Source organism: Cyrtonyx montezumae, unplaced genomic scaffold, assembly GCF_038088225.1.
Source record: "Cyrtonyx montezumae isolate F1298 unplaced genomic scaffold, pur_monq_1.0 scaffold_21, whole genome shotgun sequence".
Lineage (NCBI taxonomy): Eukaryota > Metazoa > Chordata > Aves > Galliformes > Odontophoridae > Cyrtonyx > Cyrtonyx montezumae.
Genome location: NW_027071948.1, coordinates 4,080,631 through 4,102,492, shown reverse-complemented (window position 1 = coordinate 4,102,492; position 21,862 = coordinate 4,080,631). Strand labels below are relative to the sequence as shown.

At 53.0% G+C, this 21,862-nt stretch overlaps 2 protein-coding genes across 4 annotated transcripts in view; one reads left to right on the top strand and one right to left on the bottom strand.

Moving 5' to 3' along the window:
* Positions 1-1,801: 1,801 nt before the first annotated feature.
* Positions 1,802-6,242, top strand: ZBTB17 (zinc finger and BTB domain containing 17). Of its 2 annotated transcripts, XM_065738065.1 has the most exons (16): positions 1,802-1,819; positions 2,030-2,239; positions 2,395-2,604; positions 2,688-2,876; positions 2,955-3,146; positions 3,230-3,358; positions 3,530-3,768; positions 3,843-3,985; positions 4,093-4,393; positions 4,497-4,584; positions 4,806-4,922; positions 4,993-5,113; positions 5,198-5,328; positions 5,410-5,625; positions 5,724-5,813; positions 5,893-6,242. In XM_065738065.1, exons 3-16 carry the CDS (start codon positions 2,397-2,399, stop codon positions 6,180-6,182), a joined length of 2,454 nt encoding a protein of 817 aa, XP_065594137.1. In that variant the 5' UTR covers positions 1,802-1,819; positions 2,030-2,239; positions 2,395-2,396; the 3' UTR covers positions 6,183-6,242. The 2 variants fall into 2 exon arrangements, with proteins under 2 accessions (XP_065594137.1, XP_065594135.1); XM_065738063.1 differs by lacking the exon at positions 1,802-1,819 and having other exon boundaries at positions 1,947-2,239.
* Positions 6,243-7,443: 1,201 nt separating this feature from the next.
* The window catches only part of SPEN (spen family transcriptional repressor), a 54,551-nt gene continuing 40,132 nt past the window's right edge, over positions 7,444-21,862 (bottom strand). Inside the window, exons 10-16 of one of the 2 annotated variants that reach the window (XM_065738061.1) lie at positions 21,532-21,632; positions 10,694-18,611; positions 9,782-10,195; positions 9,388-9,582; positions 9,003-9,161; positions 8,133-8,258; positions 7,444-7,593 (exon numbers count right to left, since the gene is read on the bottom strand). In XM_065738061.1, the coding sequence (XP_065594133.1) occupies positions 7,507-7,593; positions 8,133-8,258; positions 9,003-9,161; positions 9,388-9,582; positions 9,782-10,195; positions 10,694-18,611; positions 21,532-21,632 (9,000 nt within the window). In that variant the 3' untranslated portion in view covers positions 7,444-7,506. Of the gene's footprint in view, positions 7,594-7,687; positions 8,259-9,002; positions 9,162-9,387; positions 9,583-9,781; positions 10,196-10,693; positions 18,612-21,531; positions 21,633-21,862 lie in introns of those variants that run through there. The other variant, XM_065738062.1, reaches the window with a different exon arrangement.

Here is a 21,862-nt window from a genome sequence, read left to right as displayed (position 1 = left end):
CCTGAAGCCACCCCATGTGTACAAACACAGCACAGGGCTGTTTATAGCGACCACACAGCTCATGTTACCTTGGCATGGGAGTGAGGTCGGCCTGTCCCACAGCAGCTCGTGATCAGCACTGAGGCGCCTGTAATGCTACAAGGACGTTCAAAGGGATCTAGCTGGTGCCTTTCACTGCTTTATTTCTGTCCCACGCTCACCTCGGGTGACGCGGGAGCTGCTGCAGGGCTTGGGGGACTCCTTGCTGCAAGGAAAAACGTTGAAACGTTATCAGAAAAGCTCCTAGAGAGCTCGGGAAACTGGAACCACATACCTATGTGGGGGGTGGGAGCAGCAGGACGCACACTGCCCAAAAAGTGCCACCCCGCACGCACTGCGATCACACGGTGCCATCTAGTGGCGAGGGGTACAGGTGGAAGGCCGGGGGAGAAAAAAGAAAGGGTTTTTCTCCCCAGAACTGTTTGGGGTGGGAGCCAGGGAAAGAGCAGAAAGCAGCTCGGAGTTCCAGTGCTGAACACGGCCCTGTGTCGCGCTCGTTTCTGGCACCCAGCAGTGAAGCAGGTGCATAATGAATAGCAGCACGGCCCAGCCTCACCTCACCTCACCAGCACCTTGTGGGGAGCAACACGGCCTCGACGCACACCTCACGCGGCCATCCCCGCCCTACACCCTTCCTATGGGCATCACAAACCCATCCCACCCCGTCCCTTCAGCACACAGGACCGCACCTGGCTAACCCTGCTGCCCTTCATCCCCACAGAGCGAGCCTGCAGGGCCACCCTCACAGCGGCCTCAGCCCCCCACTAACCCCAGAGACACCCAAGGAGGGAACACACGCCCACAGGGGAGCACAGGGAGCGGTGCGGAGCCCTCAGCACAGCGCGGGACGCACCGACCCCATCCCACCGCCCCCCAACATGGCGCCGCGCCGGGGAGGGAGGAAAACATTCACGTCACGTGAGCGGGCGTCCCCGCCCCGAGCAGGGCGCGCATGCGCAGTGCTACCGGGCGGTGGGCGGGAAGGGGCGACGCCGCTTCCGCCCGCTGCTAAGATGGCGGCGCCCTTTGTCTGGGCCGTGTCATGGGCGGTGATGTGAGGCCGCCGGCGGCCCGGCATGGCAGGTAGGGCCGGGGGAGGCCGGGGGGGGCCTGGGGGGCGGGTCTTACTAGAGACTGAGTGGCTCTTAGGGGAGGCCTGGGGGCAGGCTTACGGGGGAGGCCTTGGTTTTGGGGTGCAGTCCCTTTTCGCTGTGCGCCCGGCTCTGAGGTGAGGCCCAGCGCTGAGTCTGAGCCGCCCGCCCGGCCCCGGGGTGGGGGTCACTGCTGTGCAGCCCCTCACGGTAGGAAAACGGGCAGCAAACTTTTGCTTCGTGTGTCCTGTCCTGGAGCACCTCGCGCTTCCTTGTCTTTCCTCCCCGAGTTCAGCACCTGGAGGAGAGCCACGGGCCCCTCGTTCCCGGCTCTGATCCTGTGCGACCCAGCGCTGCCGCACTTTTATCTTGAATTTCCAGGCACGGAGCTGAGCACGGGGGCTCTGATGCATCCTCGTGTGTCTCAGCGCTGATAGAAATGGGTTTGTGCTGATGTCAGCTGCTTTCTTGAGCCCTCCTGGTTGTATTTGGTTGTTTTCTGCTTGTTGTGTTTGTGTATGGCTCAGAGCTTTCCGAGCACAGAAGACAGCATTGTTTGTCCTGCTGGGAAAGTGCTGGTTTTTTTCCAGTGGAGCTGAGTTTCTCTTGCAAACTTTACAGAGTCTTTTATATATGTGAGGGTTTAGACAGATCTTGATGCAAATATTGCTGTTTCTGGCCATCGAGAGGTGCATTTCGGGACAGGGGGTTTGTTGGTGCTTGGTTGAAAAGCATCCCGTGTTCTGGGTGAGGTGGGGGAAGGACCCACAGAGAGCATCTCTGCTTAGAGGAGAGCAAACTCACAGTCTTGTGTGGTTTTCCTAATGCTTTCTTTCCAGCCTGTAGCTTTCTGACTTCTCAGCCGAGCAAACTAAGCCCCTGACACCTCCTCCCTGCAGGTTTATTGTAGCTGCTCCTCTCCACGGGGTAATCAAGATCAGAGGAAAGCCAAGGCCGCAGAGCAAGGCAGAAGACCACTGCGAGCTCCTTGCTACAACCCACTGCAGACAGGAGGAGGCTCCCTCACCACGCTGCTTACCAGCTGAAGGAACGTGCTCGTGGCTTACAGCAGCTGCCCCAGTTGAACTGGCCTGCCCAGCCCCAACCGAGTACGTGAGCTCTCACTGCCTGCAGATGTCTGCGGGGATCCCACCTCCCTCAGTCCCTCTGCCTTCTGCTTCTTAGGATTCGTGGCTTCACGCTCTGCCCCGTTCCCTTCTGGGTTTCAGCACCACCTCACCGTGGCTTTGCTTTCTGCCTGCAGCCATGGATTTTCCCCAGCACAGCAAGCAGGTCTTAGAGCAGCTGAACCAGCTGCGGCAGCTGGGATTGCTGTGCGACTGCACCTTTGTGGTGGATGGCATCAACTTCAAGGCCCACAAAGCTGTGCTGGCAGCATGCAGTGAGTACTTCAGGACGCTCTTCGTGGATCAGAAGGAGGATGTGGTGCACCTGGACATCAGCAACGTGGCAGGTAGGACCTGAGGCTCCTGGGAATCCCGCAGCCAAGTGGGTGGCACAGGTGAGAGCTTGCAGCACGTGCTGTGTCTCTTGAAGGGTTGGGGCAGGTCTTGGAGTTCATGTACACGGCCAAGCTGAGCCTGAATCCTGACAATGTGGAAGATGTGCTGGCCGTGGCTGGGTTCCTCCAGATGAGGGAGATTGTCAACGCTTGCAATGCGCTCAAATCCCTCACGGTGCTGGCAGAAAGCCCTGTGGAGAGCAGGGAGATCCTCACTGAGCTTGGTACGTAGCTTTCTTGTCTTGCTTTGCCTCATCTAGCAAGGCACAGGACACTAATGGCACGGTTTTCTTCCCTTGCAGGGGTTGAGAAGGTGATTGTTGAGGACAAAACAGTGGCAGCAGTGTCACAGGGTGATTCTGAGAAACCAAAACAAGTTCTTCCCAACCAGGAAGGGAAGGAAGAGGCACCTGTGGCCGCAGCAGCACAGCCCAAGGAGCCAGCAGAGCAACCAGATGCCAAAGAGGACCCTGTGGAAGTTCAGCAGCCAGGAGGTGAGGTGTGAAGCCCCCCCCAGGAGCCCTGTCCTGCTGCCTCTTTCTCCTCAAGCGTGGCCAAGATGCTCTACTGCTTGTAGGTGTGGATGATGCTGCCGAAGCCGGCCCTGCTGCCACATCCCCCAGCCATCTGCAGCCAGCAGAGAGCGAGGTGGGCAGCAGCAGCCCCAGGGAGAAGGGCAGCGACGCTCCAAGCACTGAGGCAGGAGGTGCGTTGTGGTGAGCACAGAGGTGGGGGCTTTGCTGTTCTCCCTTCGTGGGGGGCGGGGTGTCAGCTGCGTCAGCTTTGACTTGGGCTCCGAATTGGGAGGTGTAGATGGGTTCTGTGTCTCTGCTGCTGCTCCTGATCCTTCGTGTCCCCGTTTTCTGAACGCCTGCAGAGATGGAGCTGGAAGGGAAGGAGGAAGAGGGGGAGGCGACGGCAGAGGATGAAGAGGAGGCTAAAATTCCCAAGGCAGCACAACCCAGATTAGAAAGCAGAGAAAACGCCGAGGATAACGAATCAGGGAGCACTGACTCTGGGCAGGAGAACTCGGGCGAAACGCGGCTGCTGCGTTCGGGTACTTACAGCGACAGGACCGAGTCCAAAGCGTACGGCTCCGTCACACACAAGTGTGAGGTGAGGGCTGCAGCCACAGAGGGGCTCCCGAGCCTCGGCACCGCCAGCATCACCGTGCATCTCTCTGCCCATAGGACTGCGGGAAGGAGTTCACCCACACCGGGAACTTCAAGCGGCACATCCGCATCCACACCGGCGAGAAACCCTTCTCCTGCAGGGAGTGCAATAAGGCCTTCTCTGACCCGGCTGCGTGCAAAGCCCACGAGAAGACACACAGGTATGGTGACAGCTGTGACAACAGCACAGCAGCTGGAGGTCGGTGGGAACTCGCTGTGCTGCTCCCCTCCCTGCCCCCCTCCCCTGATGGCCCCGTGTGCCCCGCAGCCCGCTGAAGCCCTATGGCTGCGAGGAGTGTGGGAAGAGCTACCGCCTCATCAGCCTGCTGAACCTGCACAAGAAGAGGCACACGGGGGAGGCCAAGTACCGCTGCGATGACTGCGGCAAGCTCTTCACCACCTCTGGCAACCTGAAGCGGCACCAGCTGGTGCACAGCGGGGAGAAGCCCTACCAGTGTGACTACTGCGGGCGCTCCTTCTCTGACCCCACCTCCAAAATGCGGCACCTGGAGACCCACGACACCGACAAGGAGCACAAGTGTCCCCACTGCGACAAGAAATTCAACCAAGTGAGCTGGGGGAACGGGCTGGGGCTGCTGCAGCTCAGTGCCCGCCAGGAGGGGCTTCTGGGGGCGGTGGGGGAGCTCTCTGCAGCCCTGTATTTGTCGTCAGGTGGGGAACTTGAAGGCTCACTTGAAGATTCACATTGCGGATGGGCCCCTGAAGTGTCGGGAGTGCGGCAAGCAGTTCACCACCTCAGGTAGCACGGGGTGGGTGGGGGGGGAGTGCCCAGAGTGGGGTATCCACTGTCCATGGGGGACAGAGAAGGGTTTAAACCTCCACCTCACGCTGTGGGGCTGCTCCAGAAAGGAGCTGATCTGCGGGACAGAGTTGTCCCTCCCATCTCCACAAGCTGTTGCAGGGAGGGGCGGGGGTGCTCTGCTGTCCCCGTGCTGCTGTCTGAGATGCAGCTGCACGCAGGCAACCTGAAGCGGCACCTCCGGATCCACAGCGGGGAGAAGCCCTACGTCTGCGTGCACTGCCAGCGGCAGTTTGCCGACCCCGGGGCGCTGCAGCGGCACGTCCGCATCCACACGGGTAGGTGCCCTTCCCCGGGGGGGTTCCGCATCCATCCCCGCGTGGCTGAGCCCTCCTGCTGCCTCCCCAGGAGAGAAGCCGTGCCAGTGCCTGATCTGCGGGAAGGCGTTCACCCAGGCCAGCTCCCTCATCGCCCACGTGCGCCAGCACACGGGGGAGAAGCCCTACGTGTGTGAGCGCTGTGGCAAGAGGTGCGTGTCCCCCGTGGTGCCCTTCCTGCACACCATGGTGCTGGGGTAGTGCCACCGCTGCGTCCTCGTTCCCGTCCCCTCCAGGTTCGTGCAGTCGAGCCAGCTGGCCAACCACATCCGGCACCACGACAACATCCGACCTCACAAGTGCACCGTCTGCAACAAAGCCTTCGTCAACGTGGGCGACCTCTCCAAGCACATCATCATCCACACCGGTGCGTGCTCCCGGGGCTCCCCACGCCGCCCCGTGTGCCTGAAGCTGTGCTTAACCACCTCCTGCTGCCTCTCATCCCCAGGGGAGAAGCCATTCCTCTGTGACAAATGCGGCCGTGGCTTCAACCGGGTGGACAACCTGCGCTCCCACGTCAAGACGGTGCACCAGGGCAAGGCGGGCATGAAGATCCTGGAGCCGGAGGACGGCAGCGAGCTCAACATCGTCACGGTGGCCTCAGATGACATGGTGACACTGGCCACCGAGGCGCTGGCTGCCACCGCCGTCACGCAGCTCACGGGTGAGCAGTGGGGTGCTCCGCTATGGGGCAGGCCGTGTCCTGCCTGGCCCCGTGCCCTCGTGGTGCCCTCAGCATCGCTTCTCCCTCCTCTCTTGCAGTGGTCCCTGTGGCGGCCGCTGTGACGGCGGACGAAACCGAAGCACTTAAAGCAGAGATCACCAAGGCGGTGAAACAAGTGCAGGAAGCAGGTGAGGAGGGGAGGGGGCCGCACTGCGCTCACGTGGCCGCGCTGCCTCCCGACCCCGGGCCTCCCCTCTGCCCTTGCAGACCCCAACACTCAGATCCTTTACGCCTGCGATTCCTGCGGGGAGAAATTCCTGGACGCCAGCAGCCTGGCACAGCACGTCCGCATCCACACGGCCCAGGCGCTCGTCATGTTCCAGGCCGACACGGACTTTTACCAGCAGTACGGGGCTGCTGCTGCCACGTGGCAGACCGAGCAGGTCATCCCCACCGCCGAGCTGCTATTCCGTGCCCGTGACAGCCCCCAGGAGCCCCCCACCGCCCCCTTGGCCCCTGTGCCCCTCGCTGGGGAGGGCCAAGCGCCTGCTGAGTGAGACCCCCGCGCCCCTTTGCCTTTATTTAAAGTCAGCTGCTTGGAAATGGTGTAAAAAAGAAAAAAATAGTGTATTTCTGCAAGGAGAGAAAGGAATAAATTGCAATATTTTCTAAAGCGTGTCGTGGAGCACCGCTGCCTCTTGCTGCAGGGGGAAGGGGGCAGCAGTGCACACGGGGGGGGGGTGCTCTGAGGTGCTCTCTTCCTGCTGCTGAGGGCACGGGGTAACACACAGAGCAGCCCCTAGAACGAGGAGCGTGGGGCTGAGGGCCACCACGCACTGCAGGGAACAGCAGAACCGCCCCACGGGGCTCTGGGCTCCAAGGACTCAGCAGTGCAGCCCCCCCAGCAGCCACGGCCCTCCCGCCCAGCAGCACCGTGGGGCACGGCCTTCCCGCCCAGCAGCACCGTGGGGCACGGCCCTCCCGCCCAGCAGCACCGTGGGGCACCACGGCCTTCCCGCCCAGCAGCACCGTGGGGCACGGCCTTCCCGCCCAGCAGCACCGTGGGGCACGGCCTTCCCGCCCAGCAGCACCGGGGCGGCGCAGCACGGAGCACAGGCGGCGCGAGAGGTGTTTTGTATTTTTTAATAAAGTTTGTAATCCAATGGACACACAAAACAAAACTGCGCTGAGAAAAAAAAAACAAAAACAAAAACAAAACAGTTCCATAAATTAATAAGTGTTAGGGGAGGGGGGGGAGGGTAAAAAGTCTTTGTACAAGTGTATAACACTTCCACAGCTCATGGGGGGGGGGGTCATGTTTAAATGAAGCGCACTTACAAATGAGTGACAATACAAAGTCTGAGTATGAAAATAAGATTTTCTCTGAAAACACATTTTTGGCACAGATTAAAAAAAAATGTTATGTTGTGGGGGATTCGATTTTTTTTTGTTGTTGTTGTTTTGTTGGGTTTTTTTCCTCCTTTTTTTTTTTTCCTTTCTTTTTTTTTTCTTTTTTTTTCCTTTTTTTTTTTTTTAAAGTCAGTATTATATATATTTATATATATTATATATATATTTATATATACACACACACCCACTGAGTTCTGCGTATCCCACCAGGAAGGAAAATAGCTCTCCCTTTTGTTTTGCTATTTTTTTTCTTTTTTCTTTTTTTTTTTTTTTCAGTGTAAACTGTACATCCCAGATGAAGAAGAAGACGGCTGCAGCGGGGGCGGGCGGAGGGGAGGAAGGTTCACGTCCAGGGGAAAAAAAAAAAGAAAAAAAATACAAATAAAATAACAACGGAAGGAAAAAAATATATAATAATAACAACAAAAAAATAAAAAGATAATGTGTGAAATGATCCTTGACCCACAGAATTCAGCAGAAGTCCCCAGGTCCTGCGTTTAGTCCACGGCGCGTGTTCGTGTGTGTCAAGACATCCAGAACGTCACAGCATGTCTCCAACTGTGCAAAGGTCCGAGTCACTGATTTAGTGCAAAGGCAGTTCAGGTTCTTTTTTATTTATTTTCTTTTTGTTAAAAAAAATAGCCGTCCTTTATTTTCCCCAAAAGGAGGCACGGAAACCCAATCCCGCTCCGCCTGTTGAGTGCATCAGTTGTCCATAAGCTAAAGCAATATGTAAACATACAAGGTAGCAGAACCACTACCCAGCAACAGTTTGATCGAGGCCTGTTAGGGCAGGAGGGCTGGTAGACTGGCAGCATTTTCTTGTTTCTTTACTTTCTCCCTCTTTTTATTAATTTTTATTTTTTTGTGATTTTTTTTTTTGGTGATTTTTGTATTTCTTTTGTGGTTTTTTTTTTTTGTGGTGTTTTTTTTTTTTGTATTTTTATTTTTTTGTGTTTTTTTTTTTTCTTTTTTTTTGCTGCAGGGCCTTGGAAAAAAATTAAAAATTAAAAAAACAAAAACCAAAAAACAAAAAGAAAAAACCAAAAAACAAAACAACAAAAAAAAAGAGTCAGTAAGCAGTAAACAGCTCATACCGACGCGATGACGATCATCAGGTGAGGAGAGATGTTGGAGATGCTGGCGAGGAGGTCGGGGGCCAGGCGGGACAGGTGGCTTTCTGAGAACTCACAGGGTGGGAAGATCTGCAGAACGTAGGCAGGCTGTTGGGAGAGGGAGTGGGTGAGACAGCAATGCACTGCATGCAGGACAAGGCAGTGGGAACCCCCCCGCCTCCTCTTCATATCAGCCAGGCCAAAAAAAAGAGAATGGAAAACATTTTCTTTCAGCCTCAAGAACGAAACCACAGTTTGGGGTTTTGTGGGTTTGCAGCAGCAGTACGTGGGGGTTGTCCCAGTGATAAAATGAGGCACCTTAGCTCCTGGAAGGAGTCCAGAGGAGGGCTATGAAGATGGTAAAGGGTGCGGAGCACCTCCCTTATGAGGAAAGGCTGAAAGAGCTGGGGCTGTGCAGCCCTGAGGAAAGGAGACTCAGAGGGGATCTGATCCACATCTATCAATATCTGAGGAGTGGGAGGCGAAGGGATGAGGCTGCACTCCTCTCAGCAGTGTGTGCTAACAGGATGAGGGGAAACGGCCACAAACTGAAGCACAAATGTGCGTGGGAACTTCTTCCCAGTGCAGTAACGGAGCACTGGAGCTGCACACAGAGGTGGTGGGGTCTCCTCCTCTGGAGACGCTCAGGACCCACCTGGATGCTGAGCTGTGCAGCCTGGGCTGGGAGCTGCTCTGCAGGGGGCTGGACTCGACGACCTCTGGAGGTCCCTTCCAACCCCTACAGTTCTGTGATTAACTACAACCCTGAGTTAACCCTGCTCCCCAGGCTGGGAGGCTACGGGTCGCATTATCTGCACACAGCTTTCATTCAGTTCATGTGCTTGCCCATACCTGATTAGAGCCGGGGTTGGGAACGTTGATGATTCCTGCAGCCTGTTTTGCCTGCAGGTAGCTGATGAACGCGGCCTTCAGTGACTCAGTCTGATTCACCACATCTTCCTGGTCTCGGCCACAAGGCAAGGCCAGGAGCAGGCAGTAATCGCTCTCCACCTGGAAACAAATCCAGCCATGAAGTCCAACGCTTGCTCCTAACACACACCCACCATCTCCAAGCCCTCAGCAGGAAATCCTCTCTTCTGAGCCCATCCCCACCACCCCGAAGCGTCACACTCAGTCAACTTCAACTCTCCACTTTCCCAACCGGGACCGCCCGCTGCTCCCAGAACCCCACAGCAGTGGGGATGGAGCGGGGTGAGGACAGAGGCTGCAGCCCTACCATCATCCTGCGTGCGACGCCCTCGAGCTGCGAGGCCTCGAGCCGCATGCGCTGAGCGATGCGCAGCGGCGGCCCTCCCTCGGGCGCGGGCAGGGAGCGGTGTGCCAGCACGTTGTTTCCGGACACAAAGTGAAGCTGAACGGCTGCCGTGTCGTTTTTCAGAGCCAAGAGGCCCTGCCACACGATGGGGTATTTCTGTGGGGAGAGGGAAAAGAAACCTTGAGATGAAGGAACAAAGCCAATGTGCAAGAAGCGCTTCTCCCTCCTGTGATGGAAATCCCGTCTGAGCTGCTCGTCTGCCTCTAATAATTCCACAGGAGACGCTGGATTCTGGCACTGCATGTGGCAGAACCTCACGGAGGTCCCTGGCCGAAGATGACGGCGTGGTGCTTACCGTGAGAAGCTGAACCATATCCACAGGTCTCTGCGACACAGGGTGAGGGGACGGCTCCTGTTTCAGAGCAGCCTGGGGCTCGGGGCGGTTGAGGGGCAGCCCTGGCGGTGCCCCCGGGCCCGACGTTGTTGGGATGAACAGTGATTGTTTGGGAACTGCCTGAGCTTGGTGCGGTGACGGAAGCTCCTGCTTCATGGAAATGGCAACAGGCGAAGGGTAGGAGGTCTGGCCCGTGTCCGCTTGTGCCCTCTGAAGGTGGACGTGAGGGTCCATCTGTGCTGCATGCCTATTTACAGTAGGGTGGTGACTCTGTTCAGCCCCCGATGACGGCGGGCCCTTGGGATCCTGGGAGATCTGGGGAGTCTTGCTGCGTCCGGGCTGGCTGGGGTGTGAGTGTTCACCCTCTGGGAGACCCTGGCAAGCAGGCAACAGGGGAAAAAGGAAAGGCTTTAGAGCATGGGCATATCAGAGTCACTGATTCACCGTCAGACTGTGGGCAGCATAACTTGAGCCTGTCTCCATACTGCTGCTGCAGCCTCCCACACTTGTAACCACCTCCCCAAGCCCCACTCCACTGCCCAGATCCACAGGGCCGTCCTCAGTCCCAGCACCCACCCACCACAGGGGCCCATCTGCCTCGTCAGTATCTCCATGTCGGCTGTTCTCCCCAACACCTCCGCCTCCGGAAACCAAAGGAGGCCTTGCACAGCACATAAGGTTTCTTTAGTGTCTGTTAATGCTAAGCAACGTTCAACTTCCATTGACCGAACAAAAAGAGGCTTCTGGAAACCCACCTAAACTGGGCTGGAACAACCAAGAGCTCAGCTCTTGATCGCAAAGATGTGCAGCGAGCCGCACTGTAAGCTCAAAACGTTCACAATTTGAGGCAGAAAGAACAGCCTCACTCCTCACCTGCGACGGGGTCATGCTCCGGGACGGCAGCCCCATGGGCGATGCGCCCGGGAACTGCGGATGGCCGAGCTGCGCTGCGGTGTGGTAGTTCCTCATGTCGCCGTACACCGAGCGGTAGTCGTGGAAGGAGCTGCCCGTGGGGTGCATGATCTGCACGCCGTGCGGCACCACCACCGGCTGCGTCAGCGGCAAGCCGGGGAGCTGGCTGCTGGAAGGGACGCTGAGCAGCCGGGGCTCGCTGTGAGGAGAGTGGGCCATCTTGCCTTCGGAGGATTTCGGTGTCTCTTTGCCAGGCTGCGGGGTCTTGCTGACAGGCGGTGTTTTCCCAGCCCCCTCTGGCGTCCGGGACTGTCTGCTTTCTGAGTGGTGCTCACCCACGGCAGCCATGTGGGGATGCATGATCATGCGCACGTCCCGCGGTACGTTGTACTGCTCCAGCCTGATGCTGCTGGGGTGCATGCGGTAATCCGGCTGCATCACCAGCACGTCGGGCTGGACGGGGGCCGGCCCCCTGCACACCGTGGTGTGGTGGTAGTGCATCTCCTCCTCTGGGGGATGCTGAGAGGACAGAGGGGGCATGACGATGTCTCGTATCGGCGCCGGTTGGGGGGTGCTGGATCGCTGAGGTTTAATTTCTATCTGAGATTGCAGAGCGGCTCTGGGGGAGTGGAGCGCTTCGGGGCGTATGCCGTAAGAAATTCCAGAGAGAGGAGGGGTGTTCATCCTCACCTCCCCCTGGGACAGGTGGCCCAGGGACACGGTCTGCGTGACACTGTGTGGGGGCATGATGACAGACTGCTCCGGGTGCATGCTGGAGATGTACTGAGGCACGGGGATCCCCGGTGCCAGCATGACCGGGGTGCTGCTTGACAATGCCGGGGACGACGTGCTGCCGGGATGACACGTGCGTGGGAACGGTGACGGCGAGTGGCCGCTGGTCCGTGGCGAGTGCGGCTCCTGTTTGGTGACCGCCAGGTGGGAAATAGCGCGGTCGGTTGGGGTGCTGGGCCCCGAGCTGACGTGGTTTGCTTCCGAATGCATCTTCCCGGAGAGGGAAGGGTGGTGAGGACTGACACCAGGGCTCAGGTTGGAGGGCTGCAGAGTCTTGGTCTCCACTTTCAGAGCCGCCGGATCGGGCAGTTTTTTGTTCACAACAAGCACGGGAGGAGTGTTGACGGTCTGAGCGAGGACCTTGCCAGGCTGAGAGGCTGCAGGCTGGGCAGACAGGTGCGCCGAGTCGGACTTCTCCAACGTAACACGCTCCTGTTTGACGGAGGAGATCACCGGAGACATATTGTACGGCTGCGTTCCCAGTACCAAAGGAGAATGGGCGGAAACAGTCCCATAGCCCGTGGAGGTCTGGGAGCCTTTTGCTGTGGGCTGCGAGGGTGTGATGGGCTCCTGTTTGATCTGAGACTTGGATACAGACTGCTGGAATTCAATGTCGACGGCGCTGGCCGGGGGAATCTGACTGATCTTGGCACTAATGCGCTGCGGGCCTTCTGTCTTCTGTCCCGAGTAACTCAGCAGCACAACACCTTCCGACGTGTTCACCCGCAGCCCGGGGCTGGAGCCCGTCTCCGCAGGCCGATCCTCAATGATGGACATCGATCCCGGATGAAACCTACTGTTGTCATTTGTGCTTGACCTCTGCTTAAATTTAGGTGACGGGGCATTAACTAGACACGTCTGGGCCTGGGGGGCCTGCTTCACCAAGGTGATCCTCGGAGCCTCCTCCAGGTCAACACTGTGGGGCATCCTGCTTATGACAGAAGTGGCTTTAGGGGCAATCACGGTACTGATCTTTTCCTTCTCGCTGAACACTGGTGCTTCAGCCACCGGTGGGTCCAAAGCGTTAGTGATGGGCACCGCAGGCTTCTCTTCTGAAACCGGTTTGATGGCCTCTACGACCGGGTGCAGAGGGGCCTCCTCCAAGCGGGGCGCGCTCACTGGCTCCACGTGAGTTGTCGTTACGTGCGTGGAGGTTATGCTCGTTGCCGAGACGTACTTGGGCTCCATGAGTATCTTCCTCAAAGTGCTCGAATTGGTATCGATGTCTGAGGCCTTCGTGTCAGGGGGAAGAGCGGGTGGCGGCGTGGAGCGGGCACGGGGCTCCTCGTGCCTTACGATCCACTCAGGTACCTTGGCAGCGCCGGAGTGCAGGGGGACGATGGCGGCCGGCACCGCAGCGGGCAGCTTGGCCACAGCTGCTGAAGGGATGGTGGGAACGGCAGCACTCGGGACGCTGGGTGGTGTGATGGGCGTGTTCTCTATTGGTGACCGTATCTTGAAGCTGCTCTGACTCCCCTCGTCGGCAGAAGCCAGCGGTGCCTGCAGGTCCAGAGGGGCGGGTGCAGGGGCTTTGGGAGAGGCACTGCTCTCAGCAGTGGCTTCGGGCTTGTCCACAATGACATCTGCAGACACAGCCTTGCTGCTGTCAGCAGTGCTTGGCTCCACAGACAGCTGAGCAGCAGCTTTAGGTTGCTTTTCCTCCTTCAGGGCTTCTTCAGGTTTTGCCTTTACTTCGTTGGCAGGAGGAGACCTGCTCTGTACCCTCTCTGGTTCATAGGCACTGACTTCGGCGATGTCGCCCTTCCTGCCCGTGCTCCTTTTGCGTCTCTGCCGCGTGGCCTTCTGACGGCCCTTCTCCTTCCGTGCAACCTCGGCCTCCTGCAGGGCCTCCGTCTCCTGCGCGGAGTTGGACGACTCACTGAAGCTGACCTCCGTGTCCTTGCTCTCTGTCTCTACGGCCAGTGGGGCAGAGCCAGCAACCGGCTGCACCGGGGCCTCAACAGCAGCTTCTGCCTCCAGGATGTTGTTCACTGCCTGATCAGTTTCGGGTTCCATTTCCTCCCGAGGTGATGGTAACACCAGCGGCTCAGATGGGATTTCTGCTTCCGATTCAGTGGGATAGGTTGGGGGTGCAGGAAAGCTTTCCGTCTCCCCAGAAATATCATTGATGATGGAACCGATAGCTGCCGCCAGCTCCGTTTCACTGGCCTGATGAGCGGGTTTGTCTCCTTCCTCCTCCTGACGGACCTCGTGCACATCTGCTGCTGGCTCTTTGTAGGCAGTAATTGATGGAGGCGTTTCGGTGAGTTTTGCAATATGCTCCACAGCCTGCTCGAGCTCAATCTGTTTTGCTAACTGGGCAGCCTCAGGGGATTGCTTCGGCTCCCGCATCACCTCCTTTTCAGTCTCCTGGAATGAATCTTCCACCTCATTCTTAGCAAAGTGGGGTGGCAAGACGTCCTCTTTCTGTGGGCTTTTGATTTTTGCTGGTGACACTGCCATGGGTTCTGCTTCCTCCTCAGCTGGACGCAGGGCGCCCTTGACTTCGTCCACATTGAGGCGTATTTCTACATTTTTGAGACACACCGATGCTTTATCTACGACAGTTTTGGTATTTTTGTACCTTCCCCTTTTGGATTTCGTAACCTTTTCTGGCACCGGCTTCTTCTCAGTCATCTCAACAGCGGAGATTTCTAGCTGGTTTTTCTCTGCATCCGCTTCTTTCCTATCACGTTTCTGTTCGCTCGCTGCCATCTCTTTCTCGGTTGCTTTTGCTTTACTGCTGTTGTCACTAACACTTGATTCCTGGCCGCTTCTTTCTGCAGCATCCTCAGATTCAGCTGAGGTATCAGCTTTTGGTTCATTCTTCCCTTTCTTCCCCGGCTGGCCTGTAGCAGCAGCAGAGTGACTGTGTGTCAGCTTCTGGGATCGAGGAGACCTCCATCCTTCCACAGGCTTGGGAGCTTCCGCAGCTTCCTTAGCTTCAGTCTCCTCCACTTCTTGCTGTACCGGTTCTGTCTTTATAGGAGAGATGTCCTCCTCTGGTTTACGGCGCGTTTTGGGAGGTCTTCCTCTTCTCGGTGTTGTAGGAACAGCTGTCACCATTTCCTGTGGTTCCTTTTCCCCTCTCTTCCTGGTGGACCTAGTGACCTCCACAAAGTCCTTCACTGGAGACGGGCCCTCGTTGTCTCCTGTGGTAGCGTAGACTGACCGGACATTTCTGCGCCTCGTTCGTCCTATGGGCAAGCTTGGCTCCACGTTCTCTGGCTCTGCGGCAGAACTAGGGGACTTAGCAGCATTCCTTGAAACTTTCTCTGTTTCCACTTTCAGTTCAGAAAGTTTCTGCACTTCCCCTCGAGGAGAGCTCGACCTTTTGAGTTTTTCACGATCGATTCTTTCACTCTTCCTCGTGACGGGCTTTTCTGTGACGCTGGCTGCTGCTGACTGTACAGGGGTCTTGGAGCGTTTACTCTTGTAAGACTTTTTATCTTTTACAACAACTGGAGGTTCAACTTCCATATCGTTGTCAGAAACAGGAGGCAGGACCTCAGCAGCTGCCTCAGCCTTTTGACTCGCACCAGCATCGGTGTTGGCAGGAGGCAAAGGATTTTCTTCCTTCATTTCAGAAGCCTCATCAGACTTCTGAACTTGCTTCAGTGGAGGCGCAATCAACGGGGCGCTCTCCGGTTCCGGATCCATCCCCACGTCCACTTGGGAAAATGAAGCTCCAGGAGTAGGAGGTTTGGTATCCAAGTATGAAGGATGCTCTGTTGCTGCAGCTTCTTCCTCTGGTGCCACGGCTGCAGGAATGTCTTTACTTACAGCTTCGCTGACTGGTGGGGATTCAGTTTGCTCGGGCGGTTCCATTTTGACAGGAACAGCGAGTTCAGGAAAAGGTTTCTGTTCCTCTGCTGTAGAAACAGGCTCCGATGGTTTTTCTTCTTTTACAGAACTTGTTTCCACTACTACTTTTTCTGCTACCTTCTCAGATGTAGCTGGTGCTGGTTCCTGTGGTAGGGCAGAGACAGAGGAGGGACCAGCTACTGAGGAAGTTTTGTGTTCTGGTTCTTTACTCTCGGGAACTGTTTCTGGTGTTTTGGGACGATTATCTTCCTGTTTCTCCACTTCTTTTGGTTTCTGATCTTTCTCTTTTTCTTTTTGCTGCATTCGTGTCAGCTCAATAAATCTACTGTGGAAAAGAACAACCGGTTCTTGCACCAAGTCAGCTGCACTGTTAGTCCCATCGGAGGACGACTGCCTCCCGTACAGTCTACCAGAAATGAAGTCGAGATCATCATCTTTTCTCTCTAAATGCTGCAGGCGCTTAGAGTCCTGTTCAAAGATTGAACTATGCAAAAAACGAGAAGCAAACAGTTCCTGTCTCTCTTGTTCTTCTTCTTTATGATCTTCTTTCTTATCATCCAGTTTTCCACCTTCTGAATCAGTTCTGATTTTTTTCTTTTTCATATACCAAGACGGAATAGGTCTAGGAGCTGAGTCAACTTTCTCTTTGTCTTTATTATTTCTAAAGCTAGCAAATCTCGAATCCCAATCTAGAAAGGACCAGTTCTCTTCTCTGGAGGAAGACAGGGATTTAGCTCTTTCAAGCAAGGCCTTCGTGTCTGGTGTGATTGTCTTGTCCAATGCGAAAGAATAAAATTTGTTTCTTTCTAAAGAACTCGACAGTCTTTCTTCCCTTTCACGTAACTTCTCTTCTCTGTCCCTCAATAAAAAAGATAGCCTTGAACCCTCCAACAGAGATGAGGATTTGGGGGAATGGGGTTTGTTTTCACCATCGTCGTCCGAATCTGAAGGCACCTCCCCAGGTTCCAGGTCTCGTACAGACCGCTTGCGTATGCCATCTCTTTTGACAATGCTGCTTGGAAAGCTAATATCAACTCTTCCAGGCTCCTGCTTCACTTGTGTTTCCCATCTACTTGAGTCATCTTCAGAACTCAGGACAGACAGTTTTATTTTAGCCATTTCTGCCATCTGCTCCCTTCTGCTGGAATCATACGGATTGAATTTCAGGGAGTCCTCCCTCACTGTCATATTGGAATAGGAAAGACCTTTTTCTTCTATTTTAGGTGACTCTTTGGTTTCCTTTAATGGTATGAGCCTTGGAGAATCTAGTGTGTCATCATCTTCATGGAAAGGGAATTGTCTGATACTAGGTGAACACGATGTCCTTTCCGAGTCTTCACTCACCTGACGTGAACTTCTGTAGTTTCTTTCTCTTTTAGTGCTAATTTCAAAGTCAAACTGGTCGGCCTTTTTCCTTTTACTTGGTGGAGAGTCATCAGTGACGTCTTGCGGAGGCTTTCCCACCTCATGGACCAAGCTCCGTCTTTCATACTCATCCACATCTTTCTTTGGACTGCCAAACTTCTCAGATTTTGCAATCTCCATTTCCAGTTGCTGCTTTAACCTGCGACTTTGCTCCATCTGCTTCCTATAACTTTGCGTATGGTCAATGTCAATGCCAATTTTCTCCTCTGTTTCAGTTGACTGAGGTTTCTCCTGGCCAAGCTTATGGTCAGGTGTGTCTTCTGGAAGACCAGAGTAATTCTTTTTTGAGTCTTCTCTCTCTGCTCCGTGATCATCTAGTAATTGTGCTTGTTTATGCTGGGATTTTACTGGATTCAGTTTTTTAGAAGGGAGCTCCTGAACTTCCACTGGCTCATCAGCTGCCTCAATTAGCCTTGCCTGCAAATCAAGAGTGGGACGCATGCTAATCCCACCAACACTAAGGGTCTCCTGAATTTCTTTGGGACTAGTACCAGGAATAAGTCTTTCCAGTCTCATTTTTTTAGATTCCCTTTTAAGCATCTCTTTCCTCAGGGGCTTTCTCTCCAATTCTCCTTCCCTTAACATTGTAGCTTCTCTAGACGAAGCCGCTGCATCAAGCTGTTTTTTCAAAGCTACACGTGCATCATCCTCATCTTGGCTGCTTCTTTTTGCTTCCAGTTTTTGCCTGTCAAGCTTCAGATTTGCATCAGCAAAACGTCTTTTACGAGCCTCCAGCTTGTCTAAATCTACAGCATTTGCCCCCTCAGAAGTCTGCTCTGTCTTCAAGTGCTTTTTAGGTTTCAGTTTGCCATCTTTATCAACCACTTCTATGTGACTGGCAAGGGATTTCTCTTTTTGTACCTTGGTTCTGACAGGTTCCAGTTTAGACTGATCAGACTTTGTTTGCTCAGCTTGAGATGTCTGTGTTTTCTGTTCAAGGAGTGGGGACTTCATAGTGTCATTATCAAGCTTTGCTCTCAGTTTCTCCAAAGTAGGCTGATCAATAACTTTCCCTTCCTTTTCTTTTACTCGGGTCAACACTACACAAGGCATCAGCTCTAGACGGTTTTTAGCTGTCCCTTCTTTGTCACCTCTCTCCTTACTCTGTTTATTATTGCCCTTTAATTTTTCAGGGCTGGGCTCCCTCTCGTTCTCTTGATCAGTTTCAGAAGACTGAGAGCTGGGTGAATGGATTTTTGCTTTTCGTTTTTGCTTATCCGTTTTCTCCTTCTCTAGTTTTTCAGGCTTCTCCTTCCTTACCAAGCGTTTGTCTTTGTCAACCCTCTCTTGGTCAAAAGCTCGCTCTTTCTCTGCCTTTTCGCTTTTTGCGTAACGTTCTACACGCGCTTTGTCGAGCTTGTCATATCGTGGAGGAGACAGGGAGCTGCAACTTCCACTGCGATCCGATGACCTGCTGTAGATCCTCCTCTCCGAATCACTCTGCAGCCTTTCTGATTGAGAGGGAGATGCTCCAGGACTCTGCGGACGCCTGGAGTGCGTGGGACTCTGGCTACGCTCAATTGGTCTCCTCTCATGATCTCGGTCGCGATCGGATTCAAACCGTTCCCTCTCCCTCTCTCTCTCCCGTTGCCTGTAGCTGTACTCCCTGATGTCTTGCTCATATGGGTCCCCTCTGTAATCCCGGTACTCGCGTGGGTCATCGTAGTAGCGTGGGTCATAGTAGTCTCCTTGGTAAGGATCCCATTCTGCATAAAATTCTCTGCCTCGAGCTGGGTATTCCCGACGAGGATCTTCAGGATAGGTCCCGGGAGTCCTAACAGTCTCATAGTAAGTACGATCAGGGGCATATTCATAAGATCCTCTTCTTTCATCCCTGCTAAAGATACGAAAAACAGGGCAATCAATTTTCCCTCTCAACCAGTGTGCTGCATTACTACCTTTGTCACACAGGTGGATCATTTTAGAGTTATTCATATGTGCACTAAGGCAACTGCACACGGAGATTTAACAACAACAAATCAGTACACAGTGGAATAAGTGCTCTGTTAGCTTTCAACAGTGTATGCAGTTAGGTAATAGGTCATTTAGTGACAGCTTCATCAAGTACCTTTTCATCAGCCTTACTGCATTGCTTTGCCAAATTCAGATCCCTCATCACACTAAGATAAAACCTACCTAGCACTTGCAGACACAAACAATGTCAGAATGGAGACCACTCCATCTCATGGAGAGGAGACAGTCTCTACCGACCTTTGAAAACTTAAGTCAAAATTCAAGGCTGGACTGTCTCCATTTCTAAGCAGTGAAAAGGTAATATCAGTTCTTTAAAAATCCTAAACCACTTTTAATTCCAGTATTAGTTCTTTCAGTACAAGTGATACACTGGCACTGACTACTTACAGACCAAATCAACTAAGTATCAGCCCACCTGTAAGAGCAGGCAAATTCTTAGGAAGCACTTGGCAAATTAAGTCAAGCAATCAGCGTTATCATCTTGATACCCCCAAACTGCAAAAAAAGAAGCAATTCCTAAAACTGAATGTTACTGTCTGGCAGAGGAGTAGGATTCAGGGGTGGCACAGAGCTCATATTTCTATTCTCCACCATTACAGAGTGTTTTGCACACTCTATTTCACATACAGTAACTTAGCTTCACAGTCTGTGTTTTATTCTGAAAGCTAGTAGCTTGCACATTGTAAGAAACGAACAATATAGCAATTAAATAACGATAATAAAAGACACAGGGCTTAACATGGAAGACAAAAACCCACTCTTCGAGCAAAGATGGATGTTGTGAAAGGCAGCTGTAGGCAAACACGCAGGAAGAGGGAAGATGCCATGTTTGTTAACTATCAATTTTAATCAGCAAATACAGAACCAGACACAAAATGAATCATTTGTATTCAGTAACAATTACATTAAGAGGAAAAACATGGAGAGTGGCTACACACACCTAAGCAGTCTCATCCATTTCTAAATAACTGAGGAACCATTAGGATGCTCAGAAGATAAGTGGCCTTTCTCCTGCACCACACATTGCTTCACCTGCACTCTGCCCCAAAGTCATCACTCCTTCAGAGTTTTAACAGCAAGAAACCTTAGGCTGCTTTGAACATTTGTGATATTACACAATTCAACCTCACACAACGATATTCCAGAGACAATCCAGCCTTCAGCCTCCTACTCAAGAAATCCCACTTATATTTTCACAGCCCACAGACTGTAGAACTGGATATGCTCACATCCATGTAGGTCTACTGTGGGTGAAACACCACATGATGTGGTTTTGTAATGGCTGTAAAGAACATTTCCAGATTTTCTGAGGGAATGCACAACACTCTCGTTTGCTGCATCACCCTGGTGAGCTTACTCCTCAATGCTGTATCCATGCAACTTCTCTGAAGTTAAAACATATATATGTTTTCGTTAGAGTCCTATTTAGGCTGAGTACAATTAAAACTTAAGGCAACCCAGCTGGTGCAATACTCAGCAACATTGCCAGGGACACTGAACTGCCAGAAGGAGCCTGGGAGACCAGAAGATGCAGAACTACAAGACACACTGCAGAGCTCGTTCAATCACTCCGTGATTCATTACTCCCAAATATCTAGTAATGACAATGTGAACGTAATGACACAAAAGGAAGAACAAGTCTAACATGTTCCCAACTATTGAGTTCCAGAAATAAATGTGCAGCTCAGAATTATTTCTCACTGAAGACAAGCCCAAGCTGACTTCTGTGCATTTAAAGACATCTGAAAATGCACTACTCTTTTTCTCAGTTTGGTGTATTCAGAGAAAATGACTACTGAGTGCTTGCTGGCACAACATAACATCTGGCAAGGACCAGGGAATGAACCTACTTATTTCCATTATGCAAATCCTGATTGCCAATTTCTAAACTCTCTCCACTTTTACATCTGGCAGTTTGGGATGTATGTTAGTTCAATCTATTTTGATCTTAAAAAACACAAAACAGAACAAAACAAAACATGAGATTTATCTAGCACACGGGTACCATCAAAGTCCAAGTCACACTGAGCTTAGCCACAGGGAGAACCCTAACAAATAAGCCAGCATCTGAAGGTAACAAAAACGCACCCACACAAAACCACAATGCTCTGCTTTTCAGCTTTCACTGCTGTCACTGGTAATAAAAACACCAATGTTCCATTCAGTCACCAGAGGGGAAAAGAAGAACAAAAAGAAAGAGTGCTCCTGCACAAGGCTGCTTTCAGCCAGGGTACACAGACCAAAGCGGCCATTCAGAGGCAGCACTAGACTTTGCAGCCTACACAAAATGGTCAGAAACCAACACGACAGATGCTGTAGGTGGACATCAACACAGAACACATTTTTTTGTATTAGGAAGAAAATCACCATCCTCACTCGTTTTTACAGCCATAACGAGTTAACAAACTAACCTCCTGACAAGGGGTCGGTAGAAGACCAAATTTTACTCTGCTCAAGAGATGAGTGGCAGAAGCTGGCAGATCCCATGCAAACACTGTTACCGTGTACATTACTCCCGAGGGTTACAGCATTACAAACAAACTACTCTTTGCACTCTTAGGAAATGACGAATGACTCACAACTGTGTCCTGGTGACCTGCCATCATAACCTGAATAACAAACACATGCGTGCAGATAGCTGATTGTAACGAAACTTTGGAAGGATAAAGCTGATAGGAACAACACACAGTGTTTAAAAATTGGCCTGAAGAAAGTTTAATTGCACTGAATATGATGCTGAAAAAGTAAGAAATTATAACACTGAGTTAGTATTAGACACTTGCCTTCTTTCTGCCAGCATTTCATAGAAGTCTCTGATATCCTGACCTGTTTTCTCCATGGAATGATAAAATGCCAACTGGCTCTCTCGATTTGCAAAATCCACCTGAAAAACAGAAGGTTAATCGTGTTCAGTATGAGAAACAACCCATTTTAATGCTGCTTTTAAGTCTGCTGGGGAATCTGAGCATGGGAGCTGAACTGAAGATGGGGATTACCCTATCTGACAATAAAAAAGACAAGTACTTCTTGGGACCGTCCAACCCTACACATCCCCGGGAGAAAAAGACCTTCCTCTCTCAACTCAGTGATGCTGTGTGCATCTGTGTAACCACT